The following is a 23810-nucleotide window of genomic DNA, read 5'->3' on the forward strand; positions in this document are numbered from 1 at the left end:
ACTATAGGTAACTGCAAAGTTAATCTATTAACCTTGAGGTAACCGGACGTGTTGTCAGCATAGACCTATAAAGATCTTTATAGGTCTATGGTTGTCAGCACAGAATAGATAAAAGCAGAAGGGTCACTTTCAACGTAAATAAATAGATGACAGCCATTTTGTCGTAACATTATAGTGGTGTAAGAAGATGGCCGCCGCGTTTTTGTGTGATAAGTATCTTCCTTGTATTAATTTTTATCAGTGTCCGATGCCTGCAGTATCCAGTGACAAGGTGGATTTGAATTAATAACACACAGTGCTGACATACCTGTGTGTTTTCTGATAGATAACCAGTGATTCATCAATCATGATAATAATTATTAATTTAGTATTTACCATTTAGCAATAACTAATGTAGTGGAAACTGGAAAGTCCCTACCATTGCAATATTGCTATGAAAACTGTAGAGATGTTAGCAAATAATAATTCAATCATAACTAGATTATTTGTGCATTAAAACAGGATTTACAAGACTTACAAGACTAGGTTTTTATTATTAAACTGTTTTTATAAGATCATATTGTACAAGTTAAATCATAGTGTGAAGTAATTTGATTAGTTTGAATTTTAAGAAGTTTATGAATATATACAAGTAAATTGCTATCAGTCAGTATGTCTGTAGAAAAGGAAGAATGTGAACTAGAACAAATAGTCATACCAGATGAAGAATGCAGATCACAGGAAAATCTACATACTCCACCCATGACACCCAAACCACCACCCAGGACTCATTCTCAATCTGATGGAAAAACTAAAACTAGTAGCTTAAGCAATAAGGTTCGTTGTTGTAAACAATGTTTTCCACGTTTAGTACTTAAATATTTTGTTTTATTTTATTTAGTCAATATCTATTGACAGCCAAAAAAATGATGGTCAGAGATCTACTGCCAAATTATCTAGTACTTCATCTTTACTACAAGACAAAGCACAACCTCAAATTATTAGTATGACATATAATATTATGTAATATTTTTAATACCTTAAGACTGTACAAAACATTAATTTATTTGAGTTTTTTTTTTTAGAAGACTCGATTGGCACTACTAGGTTAATGTGTGTTAATGAAAGATTAGGACGTAGTTCATTACACGATTATAAACCTCCTCGACCACCTCCTCCAAACTTTAACAAACTACAGAATAAAAAAGGTTTGTTTTCTCAGTTTTCAAAGACTAAATTAATTTGTTATAGTTTTAATATAGTTATTAGTTATAAGTAATAAGTTTGTTATAGTTTAATATTATATTGAATTTCAAGGATTAAAAATCTCTTAGAATTGCATGCTTGTTTATAATTACTAAACATAAATACACAATAAATATAGGAATATTGCCCTGCTAGCAAAGAAGACAGTATAATATACCAAAAATCTAAAAATATTACATTATATACAGACATTTTCAGAATTTAAAGGCATTTTTGATGCCCTTCGAAAAAATTACCGTATCTACCTTAATTTGTAGATTCTTTGTATATTATGTGGTTTAGTATGGTAACAAATTAGACAGCAATTTTTTTCTCGTAACTATCAACATGGCATATTATGCCTTTTTTACTAGCAGGGCAGAATACTCAAAAGTCAGACTATATTAATTACATGTTTTTAATGATACTAAAATTAATACAATTTTGGACAGGCCTAACATGTTTTTTTGTTTTTTAATGTTCTTACTTATATTTATTAGTTTTATGTAAAATTGCAATATTTCTTCTATTAATCAAAAGGATTTGAATAAGTTCAGTGTACTATTTAAGCTAAATTAGTTGAAAACTCTGTTATATGTGTTGCTATTTCTTGTGGTTTTGTTACAAATTAATTTCTAAAACAGAACGCTTGTGTTCAAAAACGCTTAAAGTAATGATTTAGTCTAGTAAAGTACACAATTGATGTACATTTTAAAAAAGAACTGATAAATGCCAATAAAAATGTGTTTAGTAACAGAACTAGTACAAAGAGAAGCTAATGTATGTCACAAGCTATATGGCGCAAGAATATTGTTTTTTATGTAGTAGTAGAATTGTTTAATAGGAGCTATTTTATCCTATTAAAAATATACCTTTCAATATTAAAAGTTTTATGTTTTAATTTACAGCTTAACTGTGTATTTGCTTTTAATCAATTATTATTTTAAGCTTGTTTATTTTTGTGTGTTTATTTGTTTTGTTTTTTTATATTTTGTGTGTGGTTGCTTTTTTGGTTGCATCCCATTACATTTAAAAACCTGTAGTATCCTCTGAACAAGCTATGGATAGAAGTTGCCTACATCATTGTTTTTTATCAGATGTGACAGACGTGAGACAAATGGAACAAGCTTTGCAACAACTACTAGAAGATTTTCATTCTGGAAAATTGCGTGCGTTTGGTAAGTATATTAAAAAGTATATATCATTGTTAAATAATACTTCTTCAGTTTCAGTTTGAAGCTAATAATAATAATGAATTTAATAAAGTTAAACAAAACTATTTAACTACTATGATTAAAGATCAATGGTTTCTTGTTTTTTTGAAAAACTATTTTAGAAAAATTACTTGTTACGTAAGGAGGTTAGATGTGGGTAAAACAAAATATATACAGAATATAATATACTTTTAACATCATTCCACGCTGCACCAATGTTATATTTAAACTTACAAAACTGTTAAAAAATAGGGTAAAATTAGATATATTCACTACCAACATAACTCTATTAAAAAAAAAAAAATAATAATAATCTAATAGGTAATACAAATAAAGTTAAAACTGAGCTAACATAATCGAAACTAATCAAATTCTATAATTTGGACAGCAATTTTCAACACTGATACTTAATGGCATAATATTGCTTTTTAAATTATTAGTCATTGTATTCTTTTTGTTATAGGTAAAGACTGTAGTATGGAACAAATGACAGCTATTCGTGAGCAACAAGAACATCTAGCTTGGCTACATTTTGAGCTCGGTGTTAGACAAGACGTTTCAACACCACTTAGTGAACAAGGCATTACAAAAGGATCAGAGAACATGCACTCTTTAATGGCCAGTTTGGAGCAACTTTCTTTATCTATTGAAAAACTACATTCCTTTAGCAATTCAACATCTGAATAAAACATTCTATTTAGTTGTTTTTTTGGTAGAGGGAATTATGACTTACGGCATAGGAAATAAGAATATTTTAATGCTCATCAAATTATTCCATGAACAATTAAACCATTAATAACTTATGTCTGTGTATATATGTATTTGATGTTTGTTAAATAAGTTGTTATAAATATAAACAAGTGAATTTTACAGTAGTATATAAAACTTATTTGAACAGTGACTGTAATGCTTCATATGGTGATAGCATTCTAGTAGATCCAACGCTGACACGAATTCCACAATTTTTAGTTGCTTCATAAATTGAATGAACTTCTTGTCCACTTATGCCCCCAAGCAAAAATACAATCAAATGATCACAATCCAAAGGATGCTTATTGGTCGTATTGATAATTTTACTGTTTTAATATTAAACAAAATTTTCAAATTTAATTTAGAAGAAAAACGGCTAAAATAAAATGTATTAATGTATTATTATTTAGGTAATAGGTACTTGCTTAAAACTCATTTTTAATAGGTCAGTAATTCCATCCGACTTTATTTTTAAAACTGGTAGATTTGGCCGCATCGAACTACAAACATCGTTCATCAGCTGTTTTACAAATGAACTATAAACTGCGGGCACATAAGGATTTTCTTTGATGTATAGTTTTCTATAAATTTTAATAAACTGTCAGTATAATATATTATATTGTAAATATTTAACAAAATATATTATTGATAATAACTACAACCAAATTAATATTTTATTTTACTTCTTTCCTTTCAAATTTTTACACAGTAAATAAGATTTATGTAAAAAGAATAGATTATCAACATGTGGCAATTATAAATAAAGTATCTAGGTATTTGCTAAAATTCAGTATTAAATTTAAATACAAAATAAATAATATTTGTACTTGTTCTATCTTAATTAAATTGAATTATTAATCGAGAAAGAGTAATGCGCAAGACTAGTTCAAATTTAAGTATTAATTACATAAATTTAATAAAATTGTTTAAATATTTTTATAGCAAGCTGCAAGTCTTAAAATATGCAAGGAGTCTCCATATAATAGCATCCTACATAAAGAAACATGGTTGCTAAGTGTTATCTATAACGGCTATGCAGACTTATCAGTAAGATAAATTTGACTGTTAATGAATAATGATTAATATTCGTACTCTTAAGTCTTAACTGTCTAGTATCTTAAGAGTTTTAACTTATATAATTATTTAATTTAGTCGTAATAAAATGACACTACGAAACAAAATTAAATAATACCTAATCAAATGAAATTAAAAACATTCATAATAGTTCAACGTTATTAAGTACAAATAACTTATATTATTTTTATTATTGTGTCAAAATAACAATTTACTTTTATATTTAGAATAAATGAAAATATTACATTTAATATCTAATAGGTAAATTTGAATACTTAAAAATAATGTTTCCTACCAGTACTCAAAAAAAAAATTGGATATTCAAGGATGAGTTGGAACTCAATGCTTTACGCGAAGAAGCTAATAAAAGATACATTATAAATTATGGGTCACACATGAGTCCAGATGAACGCAGCAACTATTTCTTGAATGCTAATGAAGAGCACATCATACAAAAATGTCACGAATGCATGTTACGAGATTTCTGTCATAGATTTCAACCTCCAATGCCAAAGTATGTATTTGCCACAGCCCTTAATTACTTAAAACGTTTTTATTTATACAATTCTGTCATGGATTATCATCCTAAAGAAATAATGGTCACATGTTTATTTTTGGCTTGTAAAGTGGATGAATTTAATGTATCACTAGCTCAGTTTGTAGCTAATATCAAAGGTAATCAGTCAAGGGCCACAACTGTTATACTGAATAACGAATTATTCCTTATGGAACAAATCAAATATAACCTCAAAGTACACCATCCGTTTAAAGCAATTGAAGGATTCCTTTTGGACATAAAAACAAGAACACGCATGAACGATCCTGAACGTATGCGACCACACATTGATAGTTTCATTGATAAACTATTGTTTACAGATGCATGCTTGTTATTTGCGCCTTCGCAATTAGCATTAGCTGCTATATTACATTCTGCTAGTCAAATCAAAGAAAATTTAGATTCATATGTAACAGACATGCTATTAGGTCCTACTGGATCTGATCATTTAAAAGATTTGATCGAGGTCGTGAGAAGAATTAGGATATTGCATGTTCGTGTTGCTGATGATCACACTAAAGAGATGTCACGTGTTAGCAAAAAATTAGACAGATGTCGTAATCAAGAAAATAACCCGTTCAGTGAAGAGTATAAAGATAGGATACAAGAAGCTTTAAATAACTCTATGTAACTACAATTATAAGTTATTATTTAATTAATATTATATCTTACTTAAATATATGTTTTTAATTTTCTGAATTATGAAATACATTTTTTTTAGTAAAAATTGAAAATATAATAAATAAACACATAAATTATGTGAAATAAAATCTCTTGATATTATTATATAATTTTATTAATAATTTATTTTTATTTACCTACTGAGTATAAGTCACAGAATGTCTTGTGTTTATGGGGATTGAAAGCGGACAGATTTTTAAAGGTGCACAAACACAAAAAATATGTTTTTTTTTAATTTAAAAGAATGATAAATTCTAAGAAAAATCATACAGGTTAATGTTCCTACTCACAATATTAAATGAGTTACGAGTCATTGAAAAAAGCGCTTGATGCCGATGGGCCGGGCTCGTTGTAATTGCCTATCTTATACATGTAAAAGTTGTTCGTTTCACACAATAACTTACCTACCTTCAAAGTATTTTATGAATTTTTGTTGTACGTATATAATATTATTATGCACTGAAAACGTTAGTGAAACTAGAATTTTTTATAGGCCATATTTAAGAAAAAAATGGGTTTTAATAAATTTCGACCATGTCAATTTAGTAACAGATTAATTTGCATAAGCTTCAAAGTATTATTTTTAACTTGACTAAATTTTTTCAATGATTAAACGCCATTTTGGTAGTATTTTAAACCTAAAAATTTGTCAAAATTACGCATACGCCGGATTGTCAGATTTAATTTCTGGAAAGAGATTCAAGTTTTTTTTACTATTTTACTAGATGTAGGTAACAGATTTTCATTTAAAAAATTCAGTTACTTTTAATAAAATAATTTGATTTTGAAAAATCTTTAATATTAAAAAACATTTTTTACACAAAAATTCAAAAATCAGTGTCCTACATAACTTAATAAAGTAGCCAAAGAAGAACTCGTATATCTACACAGATTAAATAGGACTACCCTAAGTAGTCAAAATTTTGTCAAGCGTTTTGGTCTAAAACTTCAAAAAAACCGACGAAGGTTGGACGGTTATTAAAGTATAATCAATAATATACTTTTAATTATGATTGATTATACATATCAAAACATATTTTTTTTAAAAACTATTTAATAATTAATATTACCTATAATCAGTAAATGTTTGTCTTGATAATTTAACCTGCTTTATATTGAAAAATATTTTTTCTGCTGCTTGTTGACATATCAAAGGTGTGTAAACTTGACCTAATACAAATTAGAAACTATTATTGACATTATATTTATTAAAAATATGCTACATCATAAAAATAGGTAACATTAATTGATAAGATTATTGTATAAAAACATTTTTACTATTATGAGAACATTTATAATAAAATATTTGTGTACTTACCAATTAAGTCTTTAACTATGTATTCTGGTAAAGATTCTATATCTTCGTATAGAGCCTCACCAAGCGTATTTTCTAACTGTAACTGTTGTTCTTCAGTCATTTCATAATCATCATTAACGACTGAATACAATTGAACTAATATACATAAAATAATTTCTAATGAAAGTTTTCTATCTTTTCTCGTTTTGATTAACTGAGTCACCTATGACAAAAGCCATATAATAATAATAATAAAATAAATAACATTTTATTGATTTTTTTTTTTTTGAGAATTATTTAACCTGTAATAATATATCAGTGTCATTTTCCATTGCTATATTTTGAAGTAACAGTTTGCCAATGTTTTGAGCAAGTTCAATTTTGCTAAGATTTTGCGATTTCAAAGCAGCACAAATACATAGTACTTGCTGAAAATAAAATACACATCATATATATGTATATAAAATTGAGCAGAAATTTTATTGATTGCATATTTGTTTACTTGTTTAAAATCAATATTTTCTTTGGAATCAAATTTTTCATCAGTTAACAAACTTTCTAATAATTGTGGTGTAACTCTAGATACTACTTTTCTAACAGACCCTGAAATTTTTTCTGTTAGAGTACTACGTATGGTAGCCAATATTTCTTTTTCACTTTTCAATAATAACCATTCAACTACAGGTGTCGGTTTCAACGTAGGAGCCAAACACATTGGTACTTGTAATTGATCATTAGCTGCTTTAAACCTTTAAACAAGTACAAAAATGAATTCAAAGTTGACTGTTTATTTATACAACTAGTATTGTTTATAATAGTTACAAACTATTAATATATATTATTAATCTAGTGACGTGTGGAATCATACATTTATAAATATAAATATATTTAATCATAAAAAAAAAAATATTATTTGTAATTTTTTAAGATGATTTCATATTATATTGTATAGAATACAGTATACTTAAAAAAAAAGGTTTTAATGAAAAACTTCCAAAGATGTCAAAAGCTAAAAATTTAGATCTATGCCATACCCACACAACACTAGTATAGCTTTAAAAACTTATCACTAATCAATACTTTTCATTATGTAACAATGGCTCATTATTAACAGCAATATCTGAACAAGTTCCCGAAAATCTATTTACTAGCATATTCAATTTATCTAATGGACAACTAGATGAAAAATCAGTTACTGCATACATATCAACTATTCTGTCTATAAGTATGATATTCATACGACTGGACTCAGTATTTGGAACCTAGAAAACAAAAGTGTGTGTTTAGTTAAATAATATAATTATGTTTAAATAACTTATTGTACTAAGAATTACAGATTGAACTTTGTAAATATATTGAGATACAGCATCACTTAAGGATCCAACAGAATAGACTTCATGTTTAACGTTCAAATGATTAAATATATTATTGAATGTTACTGCAATTTTCGGTACATAAAAACCATAATCATTCTAAAAATAAAATATTTGGTAAATAGAAATATTAAAAATAGTTTTTCGAGACCAATTATATGTTAAAGTAAATAGTTCACACCTCAATTAGTAAGGGAATGTCTTGTAGATGAGGTACTAAAAACAATAATGGTGACAAACAAGTTATTGATATTGGTATGTTCATAACATCTACTGTTCCATCCTAAAATAATACAGAATATTAATTATAAATTATACTCATAAGGATTTATTTTATCGTAATGATTATTTAGCAAATTAAGTACATGGTTTACTTTATATGTATATAAGTTGATTCTTGAAATTACCCTTTGTAAAAAATGCTATGTTTTACACATTTTATTATAATATTGTTTTTTCTAAATATTTAGATCTAATAAAGATTTTATATACAAGGTTTTAATGAAAAGGAAGTTTAAAAACTACGCCTAATATGAAAGTTTTTAATTTCATTAGATTCCTATGGGATACCAGTCTTATCACAATTATAACTTAACAATTATGAACTTTTCTATAGCTTAGCCTATAATTTTAGTAAATACTTAAAAGCTATACTTAATTCTTATGTGTAACTGTTGAGAATACTCATTATTAACTTGATGAATAAATTAAAATTTTTTTTTTAGGATAATAGTTATCACGTATATAAAAGTTAGAACATACATCATATTTGGCAGTTATTATTTTGCAAAGTTCATTTTCAAGATTTTCAATTCCAAACGACTCAAAACCACATCCAGCAATAAAGCGACAATACTTGAAGTTACTATTATTTAATACATCCTGAGCAACAGTTAAAACTGTCTCATCTACAGGTTTTCCAACAATTAATAAGCACCTTCGATCTTTCGGGTTTCCACTCTAAACATAAAAAAGGAAAACTAGTGGATCACATAAATTATTTCTTCATAATAAGAGCGAGATACCTCGAAAGAGGATAAGGCTTTAATGCTCTTTGCCCCAGCTTTATATAGAAGGACACAGCCGCCATGCCAATGTAAAGACTCTGCTGCATATTCATCTAAAAATACAGCAGCTTCTCTAGCGTATTTGCAAACTTCATTCCACGACTGATCGGCCATCACCGACAAGGGATTATCAACACTATAAGGCATACTAGTATTGTTAATTAAACAATAGTGGCGCAGAAAATGTATTAATAATTTACTAATTCATATAAAATAATAAAGAATAACAATGGCAGCACGATAAAAATGCACTATTTTAATAATAAATAATATTTATAATTCTCAATAGGTATAAACATTTATTAATTTTAATTGAACATTTAAACACAACATTAATGCAGTATTGTGGAACTGTAAATATGTAAATGAATATTGTGATTTGTGTAATTACACAACAGTCAACGACCAACGTTCTGACATTTAGTACGTTTTAACTTTTATTTACTATCATTTTTGGAAGAACTACCCCCAACTCCTATTTGAATCGTATCAGTTATTCAAGCCTGAGGATATTATCAAATACTGTAATACCTTGTCAGTAATTATCACGGCTTTATCTGCAGCCATGGGGAAAAAGTGTACAATGGAAAAAATTGTCTTTGGTAACGTAGGCGACTTGGGAAAAGTGGTGCTATCCGGCCATAGTGGGCCATATGGAGCCATAGTGGGAGTACGACCAAACCTCGCCGGACAAAACTCCACCCGGCAAAAACCCGAATGTCAGTGATACCAACTTTGAAAATATGTGTATACAATACACGATTATTAACGGTGTTTGCTGTGTGGCCAGCATCACATATTAAGTAATTATTTCGCATTTTGTTTTATTCGTTTTTATTCATTAATGAGCCAACGAGGCTGTTTTTAAAAATGATTTCACAGTTGTAATGTAATAGACAATTACTTCATACGTAGTAATTTATTGTGCGAGAAGCAGGGGCGAAACAAGATGAGGCCTAAACATACCTGTGTCGGCCAAATGGACTTTTTAAAAATTACAGTCGGCCAAATAAATTGACATTGAAAAAATCAATTGACCGACAACATAATATTATTACTGTACAACATTAATTATTTAGTGTAAAATTATATTTTTCATTTTGAATCTAAATTATAAAAATAAGTTTTGTCATTCATACATGTATAGCCACAGAACATTTCCTAAAAATAAAAACGTAAAAGCCATGGTCGTATTTAGGCAGGGGGCACATTCCCAGGGTGGCAATGACTTAGGGCGGCAAAATATTTAAACAAAATTAATTTAAAATTGTAATGGAAAATAATAATTAACGAAATATACGCGGATAGACTAATTGCACTGGCAATTTTAAATATTTAATCACAACTAATTTTTAATTATACAGCATACAGACGTAGACGAAGGTCTAATTTTCTTTACACTACCATCGTTTGTATGATGTACCTTACTATTTTTTCGAAAGCCGTCAACAATTTCAAACTCCAATTTAAAATTGAAAAAAGATAAAATGTTTTGAAAGACGCATCTGGGTTATCGAGCAAACGAATGTTGTAGGAATGGACTTTCGGTTATGGTTTTTTAATAATTCTACCTTTTTTTGTTATAACATCTAAATATAACCACGATACGGAGTGTATGTTCTTTATGGTATACAGAACGTGGACAGGACTCAAACATATTTCGTGTGTATTTAAATAAATGTTAAATATTGTTTTAGGTAGGGCATAATTTTGTTGAGCTAACGAAATTGTTTAGTTGTAGAAATTAAATTTTAAATAATAACGCTTAAATATAAAATTTAAGCGTTATTATCTGAATAATCGATATAGTATCACTTTGGTGTCTGAAAATACTAAAATTTGTGCATGGGCATGTTAATCATTGGATTTCCTATGTTAGTATTCAAATTAAATAAATTGTAATAGAATATAATAGCTAAAATTCATAACGATAAGTATTTTATTATTTGACACACATATACATTTTTCAGTAAAACGTTAATTTTGGTGCACGAAAAAAAGTATACATTTTTAACATTAGTGAAAAAATTTGTCTTCACTAGAAACATACATAACGTTCAACAAAATAACTTATTAAAAAATTAAAAAAAAAATTTTTAGTTACTTTAAGAATAATTGAAAATTGACCTTTTAATTACGAATTTTTGTTAATTACGTAATCAATTTTTAACTTAGGATTTTGAAACTTAACAGTTGTACTCAACGCTAAAAATACTACAAATAAGATGTGTTAATAATGATTTTTTACCAAAATTTTATAACTTTAGTCATATTTTGTTTTTTTTTTGATAATTTTCGGTCAAATTATTTAAAACGCGTTGAGCGACTGGTAAAGAATTTTTTTTTAATCTCAAATTTTCACCAAGTCTCTTTTTTTTATGTATAGAACAACTTTAAATGTTAGCTCATTAACATTTCGAAGATCGATTTTTTTACGCCACCCTAATAGGTATATAACATTTATTTACTAACATTTAATTTTATAAATTTTACAAAAAGAAATTAAGACGATCCTAGAAAATTATACTATTATAAGATCCGAGTCTTAAACTACACTAAAATATTATTTTCTATTTTGCATCAACTTATATTAAATTATAAAAGCTGCATGGACATAATTATAGAGATCGGAGTGTATCTATATATGTATAAACATATATCTTAAAATTATCCGCAATTGTTATGAAATAAATTGTATATTATTAATATAATAAAGCATGGGAAGTTGGTCATTGATGTGTTGATGGTAGAGAAACGGTAGCTTGAGGGTGGAAAGCTAGTGACGAGCGCAGAGGGTGTTTTTTTTTTGTAGGCGTGTCCTCAACAGGTGGAATAGTTGGGCTTTAAGAGCTTTCCCACAGACAAACTGAAGCCAGTCGTCAAAATCAAACTGACCGGAGCTTTTGTGTGCACGAATATACACTCGAAACTGATTTGAAAAATACGTGAGTACATTTTGGAATACTAGACTTCAGTTAAACGAGTTATAATAGAATTAATAATGTTAGTTAATAAATGTTTGCTATTACCCCGAATACGTTATCTAAGCAAATTTAACATGAGTTTTTTTTTAAATTCTATTTTTTACAAGATAAATTTACAAAACCCGTTTAAAAAATTAATTACTATTATTAAAAACGAAAATGGCATTAAAGGTATAACCGTATAAAACTAAACATCATAATGAATATACAGAATAAATAATACCTAATCGTTTTCTTCTTGATGAAAATTGAACACAACTGTCTGTATTATTGTGAATCTCTGTGATATTGTACATTTAATTTTTTTTTTATGGCCTTTATTAGGTAAATATGAATACATGATGGCTCGACAATTACATAAATATTACTCATACAATTAACCTTAGTTACCTAAGTTCTTTACAATGAGGTAAATATCATATTAAAAAAATATATCTTAAACTATAAAAGTATAAGGACAGATAAATCGTATTATTAAGTGTAGAAAATAAAAAATGGACAAATAAAAAAGCTATATAGTGCAGCTAGCGCTCAAAATAAATGATATAGTTATTAGTTGCATTAATTATAGGAACAAGACTAGAATTAAAAATAAGTATGGGGTTAGGGTTAGAGAGGCCATGCAAAGCTAGGAAATGAATAAGGGAGATCTCCTTGGAGTTAAGGGAAGGACAATCCAGTAAGAAGTGAGAAAGTATACTTAGTTGTTTTATACTTATGGTGTCAACTTATGAACTAGATAAATAATTATAGCTAATTTTAATTTTACGAGTTGTAACAGTAAAAAAACAAATAAAATATAAGCACCCCTTATGCGAGCCATTAGTACGTTTAAGTCCGTATAGTACGATTTTAATTTAAATACATCATTAAATTAGTGATGAACTCTTCTATCATAAACATTGTTTTATTAATATAACGTTAATGACATTATAAGGCCGATAAGTTGAACTATACATACGTTTTAAGTATGGTTAATGCTTAATTTTGTTTTAAAATTTTAATATTTTATTTTTAAAATATTTCAAATTTTTAATATTTTAATATTTTTTTTTATAATTATTAAAACTGTAGATTTTAAACTTTGATGTGCACATTTTCGCCGCCACCGACACGGCCCTGACCTCATGATCATGCACTCTCTCTTGACAATTTACTACACTAAACTTCTCCAGGTCATGTTTCCCCCGTCCATCCATCGTATCATTGGTCGTTCTCTCAGCCTTTTTCCGTATGGTCTCCACTTAATTATGCTCTTAAGTTTGCTGTTTCCGGTCTCTTCATCACATGTCCGAATCATTGAATTCTCCGCGCCAAGTTGTTATCTTCGGTACACTAGTCATGTACCGGACTTTTGTTTTTTCTCCTACGCCAGCAATGCAGATTATTGTCATATGGTTCAGAACCCTACTCAGATACTGATACTGGACCACAGATTATTCTCAGTATTTTGTTCTCTGACGATAGCATTTTTTGCTCCATTCAGCTTGTTACAATCTACATCTCACATCCATATGTTAGAGTTGGTCTAACTATTGCCGTGTATAAATTGCACTTTAGTTCTCCTTGAGAATAGTTTTGATTTAAAATATTAATTAATAAGAGCAAAATATGTCTTTTCTGCCTTGGCGGTACGTTTCGTTGACTCATCTGTGATCTGTCCAATCATAATTACCACAAAAAGTGGCATCTTAATATATTTAAATTGCTTAACTTTTTCTTATGTATGTCCTTCATCCACTAAAATATCATCATCGTTGCATTGTTAGGTAATAATTCCATTACTTTAGTTTTGACATCGGTCCTATGGATTTTGCTTCGTTAATGATGGTTGAGGTATTTTGTAGATATTATACCTTCTTTATTATGGCCAATAATATTAAGGTCTTCAGTAAATACCTAATACTTCAATTTTGTTTATGTCAACATCGATACCATAGTTAAGTTTTCGCACATTCCGTGTATTTTTCTTCACCACAATGTTAAATAGTAGTGATGATTGGTCAAAGAGCATCACCTTGTTTCCCTGTTACAGGATACTACTTGCAATTCGTTATACTGATAATGTTTTTTTCAAGAATATGAGTTTAAATGAAATAATTTAAACCATATTTATTATAAGCGCTCAGTTTTCTACGTTTTTAACCAACAAACCTTTTAAAACTATAATTATTTAGGGTGTTCCAGTATCAAAAAAGCAAAAAGATACAATTTCGTTTATTTATTTTTTGGAGTAAAAAAATTACGATTAGTGTTTAAGAAAATGTTGTAATATTTAAAGTTGAAATTCCAGTTACCAAATAATAAATATAAATCCATTGGTATGTCCAGGATCTGGTAGGTAAAGGTTCCTACATTTTTATTTTAGCTTAATGTCCTATGAGAAAAATTTTTTCCATTAAAGTATTTTTGAATAAATATTAATTTAAAAAAATACATAATTGTAAAATTATTACCTTCCCAACTTTACATCGAAGCTTAAATATATTTATTAGTTTTTACAATGATGTGATGTTAATGATTGGAAAATAAGTATACATAAATATACATTTATATTAATAAAATATGAATACTTTAAAATTATTCAATTAATTACTTCCTTTCTCTAGAGTGAGTTAGTCTAGCATCTACAATGTTCTGATCTCCTTTATAGTTACTTTAAAACCCCGCAACTTAAATTAATTTTCAAATGTTGACTAATTTTTTTCGTGTAGATGTGAATTAACTATAAATATTATTTTACAGCTGTTTTATGCCTATAACGTTTTCTTGACATTTTCAGCCATTAACGCAGAGACTAGAAAGAAAATAAGGCTGTTAGAGGTCTAGGGTTTTATTACTTTTTTTTTATTGTTATGATATTTTTATTAGGTTATAAGAATATGCTTAGAATTGTGTAACATTTAAAAGCCCGATAAAAGTTAGTGATGAAGTCATATTCACTTGTATTAAATAACACTTTCATAATATGTTTTTATAACTCTAAAAACAGAACTATAATATATGATGGAAAATAAATAAAAATCTATCATAACACTATAGTACTACTATAGTGTATAATATGGGTAATACATATTATACAATTGAAGTGACGCAAATAAGGGGTCAGGGAAGCCCCTTCCCGAGAAAATAATTGTTTGTATAGTGTTTTTCGTTTGGAAGTAATAAAAAAAGTAAAAATCTCAATATTTAAGGATTCGCGAATGATATCCGTATCCGTATCCTATATAGGATATTATAAAAATGAACAACAAATTCATGGATCAAAAAATTATGTGGGGGTAGTTTCCCAAGTTAAACATTTTTGTCATACAAACAAATTTAAGTGGCTTCGTTAAAAATATATAGATTTAATTAAGTTTTGCTTCATTCTAGTGTCAAATAAACTAAAATTTATTCTTTACGCGAATTCGCCGAATTACAGCGAGTAGGTACTAATTACAGAAACATGATTAACAATACAAATGATTAAGTACAAAGATAATTATAGGATTTATTTAAACTCCAACGAATATAGGTCTTCACTTTTCAATATTTCTTTTAAATGTATTTTTAAATAAAATATATGTTAAAAAGGTAAACATGTTTCATCCTTTATCATAAATAGAGATCACTAACAAAAGCACTTTAAATATTATAAAATATAAATGTCTTATGATTTACTTTCTTTTTTACATGTTTAAAACAAATGAATTATCTTTTAGTACATTGGGAGTTAAACTTTGAGTAAAGTCTAATCTATCCAAGTATTTTAAAATGCAGAGAGGAGAATGAAATTGTTTTGTTGAGTAGTTATTTTAAAAGATAATTATTTTTTTAGATTTATGTTTCTACTTTTGTTTACAGTAAGCTGTGCATAAATTACATTTTGTTATTGATACTGTACGTACTTAAATACTGCGGTTATAGCGTAGATACAAATATTTGCTATAAGTAGACGGCAAGTACAAAAATATTTATCTAGACATAGCTTTTATAATCTTTGGCGATATAATTTATTATGCCTATATTTCATTATAATATTATAAACAATTGTAAAAGTAAATAAAAACACACAACTAGGTATGTAATCGATAAATGGACAATGTAACTCAATATATTATACAGCTAACTTTAAGCTGGCTTGACAACCTTATAAAGATGTTGCATTATAAAATGCAACTTTAAAAGTTATCTTTCAATAGTAAGAGTAAATTAAAAAATAATAATAATTCATAAATTCTTGTCAAATAGTTAAAAATCAATATAATTTTTTTTCTCGCATAAAAAAAAATTAATCATTTATATTGAGTTTATAATCTAAAAATTGTTTTGTCGTGTTGCCCAAAACTTGAGAATTTTTCTAGTATTTTTTCTAGAAAACTGAAGAAATTTTACATAAAATATGTAAATTTTAAATTAGGATCTCCATAAAAACGCTTAGAAAAACAAAAAAAAAAGATAAAAATTCATAGAAAAGTCTATAAAACGGAGAAAAACAACCACAGTATTCAAAATAGTTGAAATAAATAAGTGTAAAAATGAGATAATTTTCCGTTTATTTCGATGGAAAATACCAATATTTTGCAGTAAGCTGAGATTATTTTATATAAGAAACCAATAAAAAGACAAAATTAAAAATAATTTTACGAACATGGCCAACATAATCGAAAAAAAATACAAAACAGTTTGAGAACATTCTTTTAATTGTAACAGACATGCAGGGTAATTTTCAAAAAAAAATAGTCGGGGAGTCGGTCTAATCGTTCGTTCGTAAGAATTTATAAACGTAATTAACTAAACACTAGAAACCTAAAAGAGAGCAAACGCTTAAAATTTCAAATAGTCTCTAGACTATTATCATTACAATTAAAGCAAACTTTACAATGAAACGCATAAAATAATAATTTTACTTTTATATTTTTATCTATATTATAACAACTGCAAGACTGTACCTACTGTACGATAATAAATTATAATGTTTTATGTAACATACCTATGTGTACATTAAAAGCATGAATATAGTTTATAGCATTTACTACCGGTTTACGGTCAATATATTAAGGTCTCACATTTAGTTTTAAACTCTGCAATATTTTGTATTACGTATTGTTAAGTTATTAAACTTGGCTGTATAAAAAAGTTTTACTATAAAAAAAGCCTAAAAATACTAAACAGTAAGATATACGATTTTTATCAAAAATTGTACTTTTCAAGTCACATTTTCTACATACTATAATATCAACATACAGTTTACAGTTTAAATCGAATAAAGTTTCACTTTAATACGGTTTTTTAGAACATTATTCAAAAGTACCAAACACGTTGAAAATATCACAAATCGGCGTTTTTTAATTTTTGGAGGTGATTTAATTACAATTAGTCAGCGTACTAGAGAAACTCTAATGCCACGGATTCAGCGAAAAAAATTAGTATATTTTATTTCTTATTCCAAAATCGAGTTGTACATTTTAATCAAACAAAAGTATAAACCATAACCGTTTTATAGTTCCAAAATACAGTAAGTAAAAGATACAAAATAAAAAACACTATGATGTCTCCGCTCTGGGCCTAGAGCTAAAACATCAATAACAACTAAAAATAATAATTACATTAAAACCATTGCAAATGATTTTATCTAGCAAAAGAGTTTAGAATATACGAATAATTAAGAACCTTAAGAACTCTTTACTACATAGCAATTAAGTATTTCGAAATTATAAAATTATCATTGTAAATGTCAACTGATTAATATAAAAAAGAACCTAACCGTCACATCGATATCAGGTTATTCAGCGATTGTTAGAATAGGTATACTTAGTTATTTCGATTCTTTACTGGTTACACTCATCCGTGTGCTCTGAACCTGAATTTAAAACATCCAGTTCACTATAATAGTTGTCTGTATATAATGTTATATTTATAATATTTACAATGTTAAAAAGTTAAAAAATCATGTTTTAGCAGAAGATTAAATGATTCATAAATGTTATAAAACATTTGCTTTATAATACTTGCAACTTAAGTTTAAATTATTTTACTTCTCTGTAGAATTATAATCTCTATAGATTAAAATATTTTATCTACAAAGAAAAAAATCTCTAATCTTTAGAGCGGCCAATATGTAAAAAGTACACTTACGAAGGGTGGATTGCTTATTTTACCGATAAATACAGAAAAACGTTAATATAAAAATGAAAAGAAAAAGTAAGAACTTTACAAAAGCTCATGAACAATACAAAAAGGAACTTAGTATTTTATAATGACTTTTATATACGAATAATAGGAAGTAAGAGTTTTTAATATAATAAGCAGGTATTGTATACAATTTAAGAAGTACATCAAAGGACCACGAAGATGGTCAAAATTAATGTCGGCTATATTAAAATGATGTATAGAGTAGAAAAGGATAATAGAAAGTATAGTATTAAAATTGTTTTATTTAATATACTATAGATGTATAGTATTCTTTTTAATATTAATATTTTAATTAGAACACATGAGCCAGGAGTCTCGACATGAATAAAGTGATACCCCATCAATTTATCACAAGCATAAAATAACATAGTTAGAGAATATTGAACACAAACTTTACATAGTTTTGAAAATATTTGAATTGTTTGCTCTATGAAATTATTTACATCTATTTGCTCAGTTTTCATTTATGTCACTATCTGTATATAACTTAGTCGTTACAATGTAGGTACTAGTATAAAACAGTAAAGTAAAATAAAAAACTCTGTATTTGAAGGTCCTTATTTGTTGTATACAAATACAAAATACAGAAAAAAATAGTTTAAATAGTATAAATAAATGCATAATATAAGGCGTGAAAACTGAGAAAAAGGTATATTTTCAGTATTTTTTGTGCTAACTTCTACAACCCGGTAGTTCATCAAGCATATTCTTTGCCAGTTGAATTCTATTCGGGAGTTACCCTAATATTGTAGCCAACTGACAAATCTATAGGTATATTTATAATTATTTTTAAAAAATTCGTCTATTTAAAAAAAAATAGAAGTAGTTTGAATTATCAAAAATAATACATTTAGGTACTTATTTCAGTGTCAGTTGTTGATTGATAACTATTAATTTATTATGTTTTGCATATATTGACGTTTGTCAAAAAAAAAAAAAATGTTTACGGCAATTTATTTTGTAGTACTTTTTAGACTTTTTTAAATTAAATTTATAGTGTATTTAATAATAAATTAAAATAATTTAATAAATTATAAACCCATTCAAATCATCTTTGTTTTCAAAATACACGATAAAACTACAAAAACTAAAGAAAGGGATTTTAATTTTCAGAACCGTGATTAGATTATATTTAAAGATTAATTATTTTTAATTAATAAAAATGGATTTCATAACAGAAATCGTTGAACACACATGACATTCATTATATAGTGAAATGAATAATGAAATATTACAACGATCACTTAGAATTTTAATGTAGTAAAATGTTTAATATTTATTAAGAGTTTATAAGGAATATCATATGAGGACCACAGCAATTATAGTTATTACACCACGTTCGGTTCACCTGTTCCAGTTCTCAAAAAATACTATGAGATTACAATTGTAAAACAAAACATTGTTATGAATAAGTCAAGAAAACATAAAAAAATATACGAAAGTTCACATTTGTAAAAGGAATATTATAGTATTTATGTACATACGTATAACATAATATTTAGTACTTCATTGTACTATCTATGCAGACATATATATATATATATATATATATATATATTACTATAAAACAATTAAAATATAAAAATAAAATGAATCGATTTTTATGCATTTATAACATTCAATATATTCATACCAATTATGTTGTTTATTATTGAATCAAACTTTTATGTTTACTTAGAAATAAATTGCACGTATAAATAATAATCGCTAAGTATCTCATGGGATACATTAATAGCATTTGGACATTTAGTTTTCTTTTGTACTCGAGGTTCATTTTCAGTCTTCCCTTTGGCTTGTCCATAAAATATTTACGTGCAAATAAATGAGTTTCAAATAGCGCGACCGCTCTGGAATATAAAATCGATTGTATACCTCTATCTTAAATATTTTAAAAGATTTAGACAAATGAAAAATAATAATATCAACGGTTTTATTTCTAGAGCACAAATAAATCTGCTATAAAAAAAAACGAAGTGACGATAGTTGAATACCAATTTTATATTGTTTGCTCTATAAAATCCATTTAGTTGCTGTGGTCAAAGCTAACATTTATTTGGAAAGAATGAATGGAGTATCGTATAAAAAAATACTTAAAAAAAATAATATGAATTTCATATTGAATTCTATTTTTTATTATTATTATTTTTCTACTATTAATAATATTATTAATCGATTTTTTTCTATTTTTATATTAAAATTGGTCATTTTAATGTTCAAATTTGGCAACTTGTGTAAGTCTTATAGGCAGTGGTATAACTAGATGTTCTGGTGCCCTAGTGTAAAACTAAATATGTCCTCAGTCATTGCCTTTTTGGAATTTATATCACTGTTTTCGATAAATTTAAGAATTGCTTTCAAATTTGTTTCTAAACATAATTTATACCTAGGTACTAAGCTTACATACCAGATATATGAGTGATTGTTATTATAATAGTTTTTGATCAATATTATAAATACCATACTTAGACACATTTATATTAGTAAATAACACTGTATGTGTATGTATGAATATATTTAGTGTGCTATTTTTAGTTAGTACTGGAGAATATCAGACCTTTTTAGCGATTGTGTCTTATTTTATTTTTTATTAAAATTTTAAATAAAATTATAAAATGATCTGTTAGTAATTTGAATTACATTATTGATTGAATGATTTTTGTCTTACTGTATCAAATACAGTAGGATAAAGTAAAAATGAACATGTACGGCAATTAATAATTATTTTCGTCTTCTTGATCCAATCTGCATTATCAATAAATGTTTATTATACAGTTTACTGTGTTTTATTATTATGCTTAGAACCTTTAGAAATTACTTAGTTACATCGACAAAACTACCTAGGAAATGTATAAAGTATAATACGGAGAAATATATCATTACATACATAGTTTATTTATTTGGTTTTATGTACTTATTGATATTGTAGACTCAGTTGTAAGTATTGAGTCTAAAAATATCGTTTATATTCCATTAAATTTAATGCATTTATTATCTGTGCTGCTTTTTTACCAATAGTGATTTTATAATAATACTGAGAATCAACCCTCTAAACGACATCTAATGCGTAATATCATTATGCGTTCGGATTTATGTAGGTCTTATACGAAACTGAAAGCTATTGACAATCATTTTTTACTAAAAAATAGAGAAACTGCCAAATTGTAATTAGTTTATTTTTTGACGGATAAAATAGTTGTTGACATCCACTTAAATTTTAACAGACGAACTTTTAAAATAAGTAATTTAATACAAACAATATTCTGCAAGTAGTTAATTAATATAAACATTTATTTAGTGTTAAATTTAGTAGACAACCTGTCCTTATAGCAGATTTTTAACAATAAAGTATTTTTTGTTTTTTCAGAATAGCCGTAGTGGCCCGGCCAATAGGCATCTGGCATCATGACTCTCCAATGGGTGATATTGCTAGCACTGGTCACAACCCTTATAGTTGCTGAAAGGAAATTATACGACGAGTCTAGCAACGAGCTATTACAATGGCTCGATAACAGTGCAAAGAGATTTGAAACGTGGAGTCCTATGGATGGCGAAGATGTTGAACAAAATGAACCAGAAGTCAGTTTCAAAAACGGTAAGAATATATATATATATATTATTTATAATTTTTAAAATTCACTTTTTATCATATCAATATAAGTATTACATGTTCTTAAATCCTTAGATTAGACATTAGACAATTTAGTAAATTATAAAACATCTTTTTTTGTTTTATATAGTTTTTAAACTTTAAGCAATTCGATCTTTTTTAGAATTATATTTTGCATGGTATGTTGCAGAAAATAGAAAACGAGCATTATCGTTTCTTTCACATTGGAAACCGTGGAAACAAATAAGTGGCAATGGCAGGCATGTAATTCGGTCACCATTTAGTTCTTTTTTTCCAAACTCAGATTCATCACAAGGCGGCAACAGGCCGGTCGGCCAACCTCTTAGATGGGGACGTCGCAGGCGTCGATAAGTTTCCTAAAAGTTGATTTGACAATAAACAAACAATGTTTAACTAAATATAATAACATAACTATTTATTTATTATGATTTTAAATTTAATTATTTTTAGTAATATTTATTTAAAAAAAAAAATTACATTTTATATTATTTGTTTTAATGTTTTAGATCGCCAGTTACTTGGTAACTTTGTAAGGCAAATTGTATAATATGATTTATTTTCTCCGGATACATTATAATATACATCGCAAAATGAAACATGTTATTATATGTTGCCTATTCTGATGTAAAATAACTAATGATATAATATAACTATTAAAAATAGCTTTCAAAACATAAATTTTGGTTATTCTTTTTAATTAATAATTTAGTACCCGGATAACTAAGTAGCTGTAGGGTCAAGGGTTCACGATGTATAACTTTTAATTTAGTGGACCGCAATTATATTATCTAAAAGATATAATATAATATCATTTAAATATTGTCAATAATGCTATTTTGCAATTAATTTAATAGCTATTTGATTTTTCATAGCACATCAATCACCATAGATTGACTGAACAACCGCTGCTTTGCAGGTTTAAGATTTGAATTTGTTACTTCTAAAATCTAATGCGATACAATAAAAGTAAATTAATTTAAAAATTTGTCTGCTACATCATAACGTCAACAGTTAAAATGTTATAAACGAACTTCAATTTACACATGAACATAATTTAAAGGAAACTAGGTTTAAAAAATATATAATGTATATGACATGCAAATCGAAAAATCAATACATTTTAAACCACACAGAAAATAGTTTAAAAATTGACGTAAGTATCCATAATATTACAAAATTAGAACATAGACCTGATAATGATTTAAATATAAAAATATTTGAGAGATGGTGTGGTCGCTGGGATAAGATGGCATAGTAGTGGTAGTATAATGCATGGTCAACGATTCTACTTTTGGTCCGTAGGGTCCCAAACTTGTTTAGTCAGCGTTGGGTTGGCAACCAGCTATAATCCCAATCCGCTACACCAAACTCGGTTCGAGCCAGCCAGGTAGAAAACTACTGAAGTTGGATGCAAGAAAAATCAAAAAAGAAAAGATTAAAAATAGTGCTATTAGTTATTACATACATGTTTTATCACTTAAAGAGATATTTTTTTTAAAACATTTAAAAAAACGTACTATAATACATTATTATTTCAATAACCACCATTCGGAACAATATTTCCAAGTATGACATTTCCAAAAACACATGCGTAACTATTTGTGAAATATGTATGTTTATGATTTTGAATGCGATGAATTCAAAAACTTTTCAACCGTCTGAATTTATCTACTTTGACAAATTTACATCAGCGACTTTCTACGACGGGCAAGGGCGTTATTCATCCCCAACATCTATAATATAAACAAATTTATGTGTACTTATAGAATACGACTAAACATAGGT

The 23810-nt window shown here is 27.0% G+C and overlaps 4 protein-coding genes across 7 annotated transcripts; 3 read left to right on the forward strand and 1 right to left on the reverse strand.

The window, feature by feature from the left end:
* The first annotated feature begins 332 nt into the window (after positions 1-332).
* On the forward strand, positions 333-3308 carry LOC126835160 (uncharacterized). Of its 3 annotated transcripts, none has more exons than XM_050567474.1 (5): positions 333-816; positions 881-983; positions 1068-1187; positions 2268-2402; positions 2902-3308. In XM_050567474.1, the coding sequence occupies exons 1-5, from the start codon at positions 652-654 to the stop codon at positions 3123-3125; spliced, it is 747 nt and encodes a 248-aa protein (XP_050423431.1). In that variant the 5' UTR covers positions 333-651; the 3' UTR covers positions 3126-3308. The 3 variants fall into 3 exon arrangements, with proteins under 3 accessions (XP_050423431.1, XP_050423430.1, XP_050423432.1); XM_050567473.1 differs by having other exon boundaries at positions 341-816; positions 1065-1187; XM_050567475.1 differs by having other exon boundaries at positions 342-816; positions 1065-1187; positions 2322-2402.
* Positions 3239-9653, reverse strand: LOC126835158 (sec1 family domain-containing protein 2-like). Of its 2 annotated transcripts, none has more exons than XM_050567470.1 (11): positions 9195-9652; positions 8932-9129; positions 8351-8452; positions 8131-8268; positions 7877-8058; positions 7299-7545; positions 7099-7224; positions 6818-7019; positions 6570-6669; positions 3614-3769; positions 3239-3514 (listed from the first exon to the last, which is right to left on the reverse strand). In XM_050567470.1, the coding sequence occupies exons 1-11, from the start codon at positions 9381-9383 to the stop codon at positions 3325-3327; spliced, it is 1830 nt and encodes a 609-aa protein (XP_050423427.1). In that variant the 5' UTR covers positions 9384-9652; the 3' UTR covers positions 3239-3324. The 2 variants fall into 2 exon arrangements, with proteins under 2 accessions (XP_050423427.1, XP_050423428.1); XM_050567471.1 differs by having other exon boundaries at positions 3401-3514; positions 3610-3769; positions 9195-9653.
* Positions 4303-5573, forward strand: LOC126835159 (cyclin-H). The gene has a single exon (XM_050567472.1). The coding sequence runs from the start codon at positions 4547-4549 to the stop codon at positions 5447-5449; it is 903 nt and encodes a 300-aa protein (XP_050423429.1). The 5' UTR covers positions 4303-4546; the 3' UTR covers positions 5450-5573.
* Positions 9654-12092: 2439 nt separating the features above from the next.
* LOC126835946 (uncharacterized) lies at positions 12093-22599 on the forward strand. Its single transcript, XM_050568847.1, has 3 exons — positions 12093-12181; positions 21762-21989; positions 22195-22599. Exons 2-3 carry the CDS (start codon positions 21800-21802, stop codon positions 22374-22376), a joined length of 372 nt encoding a protein of 123 aa, XP_050424804.1. The 5' UTR covers positions 12093-12181; positions 21762-21799; the 3' UTR covers positions 22377-22599.
* The last annotated feature ends 1211 nt before the right edge of the window (positions 22600-23810 follow it).

The sequence above is a fragment of the Adelges cooleyi genome, unplaced genomic scaffold (assembly GCF_023614345.1).
Source record: "Adelges cooleyi isolate 19-005CV unplaced genomic scaffold, UGA_ACOO_1.1 ACOO_flye_CR_arks_rails_tigmint_CR_PRNA_23, whole genome shotgun sequence".
Taxonomy (NCBI): Eukaryota; Metazoa; Arthropoda; class Insecta; order Hemiptera; family Adelgidae; genus Adelges; species Adelges cooleyi.

Coding starts and splice junctions, on each gene's coding strand:
- LOC126835159 (XM_050567472.1), top strand. CDS start 4,547: ATGTTTCCTACCAGTACTCAAAAAAAAAATTGGATATTCAAGGATGAG.
- LOC126835160 (XM_050567473.1), top strand. CDS start 652: ATGTCTGTAGAAAAGGAAGAATGTGAACTAGAACAAATAGTCATACCA. Junction 817..880: donor CTAGTAGCTTAAGCAATAAG/GTTCGTTGTTGT, acceptor TATTTTATTTAG/TCAATATCTATTGACAGCCA. Junction 984..1,064: donor AGCACAACCTCAAATTATTA/GTATGACATATA, acceptor TTTTTTTTTTAG/AAGACTCGATTGGCACTACT.
- LOC126835946 (XM_050568847.1), top strand. CDS start 21,800: ATGACTCTCCAATGGGTGATATTGCTAGCACTGGTCACAACCCTTATA. Junction 21,990..22,194: donor AGAAGTCAGTTTCAAAAACG/GTAAGAATATAT, acceptor GGTATGTTGCAG/AAAATAGAAAACGAGCATTA.
- LOC126835158 (XM_050567470.1), bottom strand. CDS start 9,383: ATGCCTTATAGTGTTGATAATCCCTTGTCGGTGATGGCCGATCAGTCG. Junction 8,059..8,130: donor ATATTTACAAAGTTCAATCT/GTAATTCTTAGT, acceptor TTTGTTTTCTAG/GTTCCAAATACTGAGTCCAG. Junction 7,225..7,298: donor AAAATATTGATTTTAAACAA/GTAAACAAATAT, acceptor TTTTATTTTCAG/CAAGTACTATGTATTTGTGC.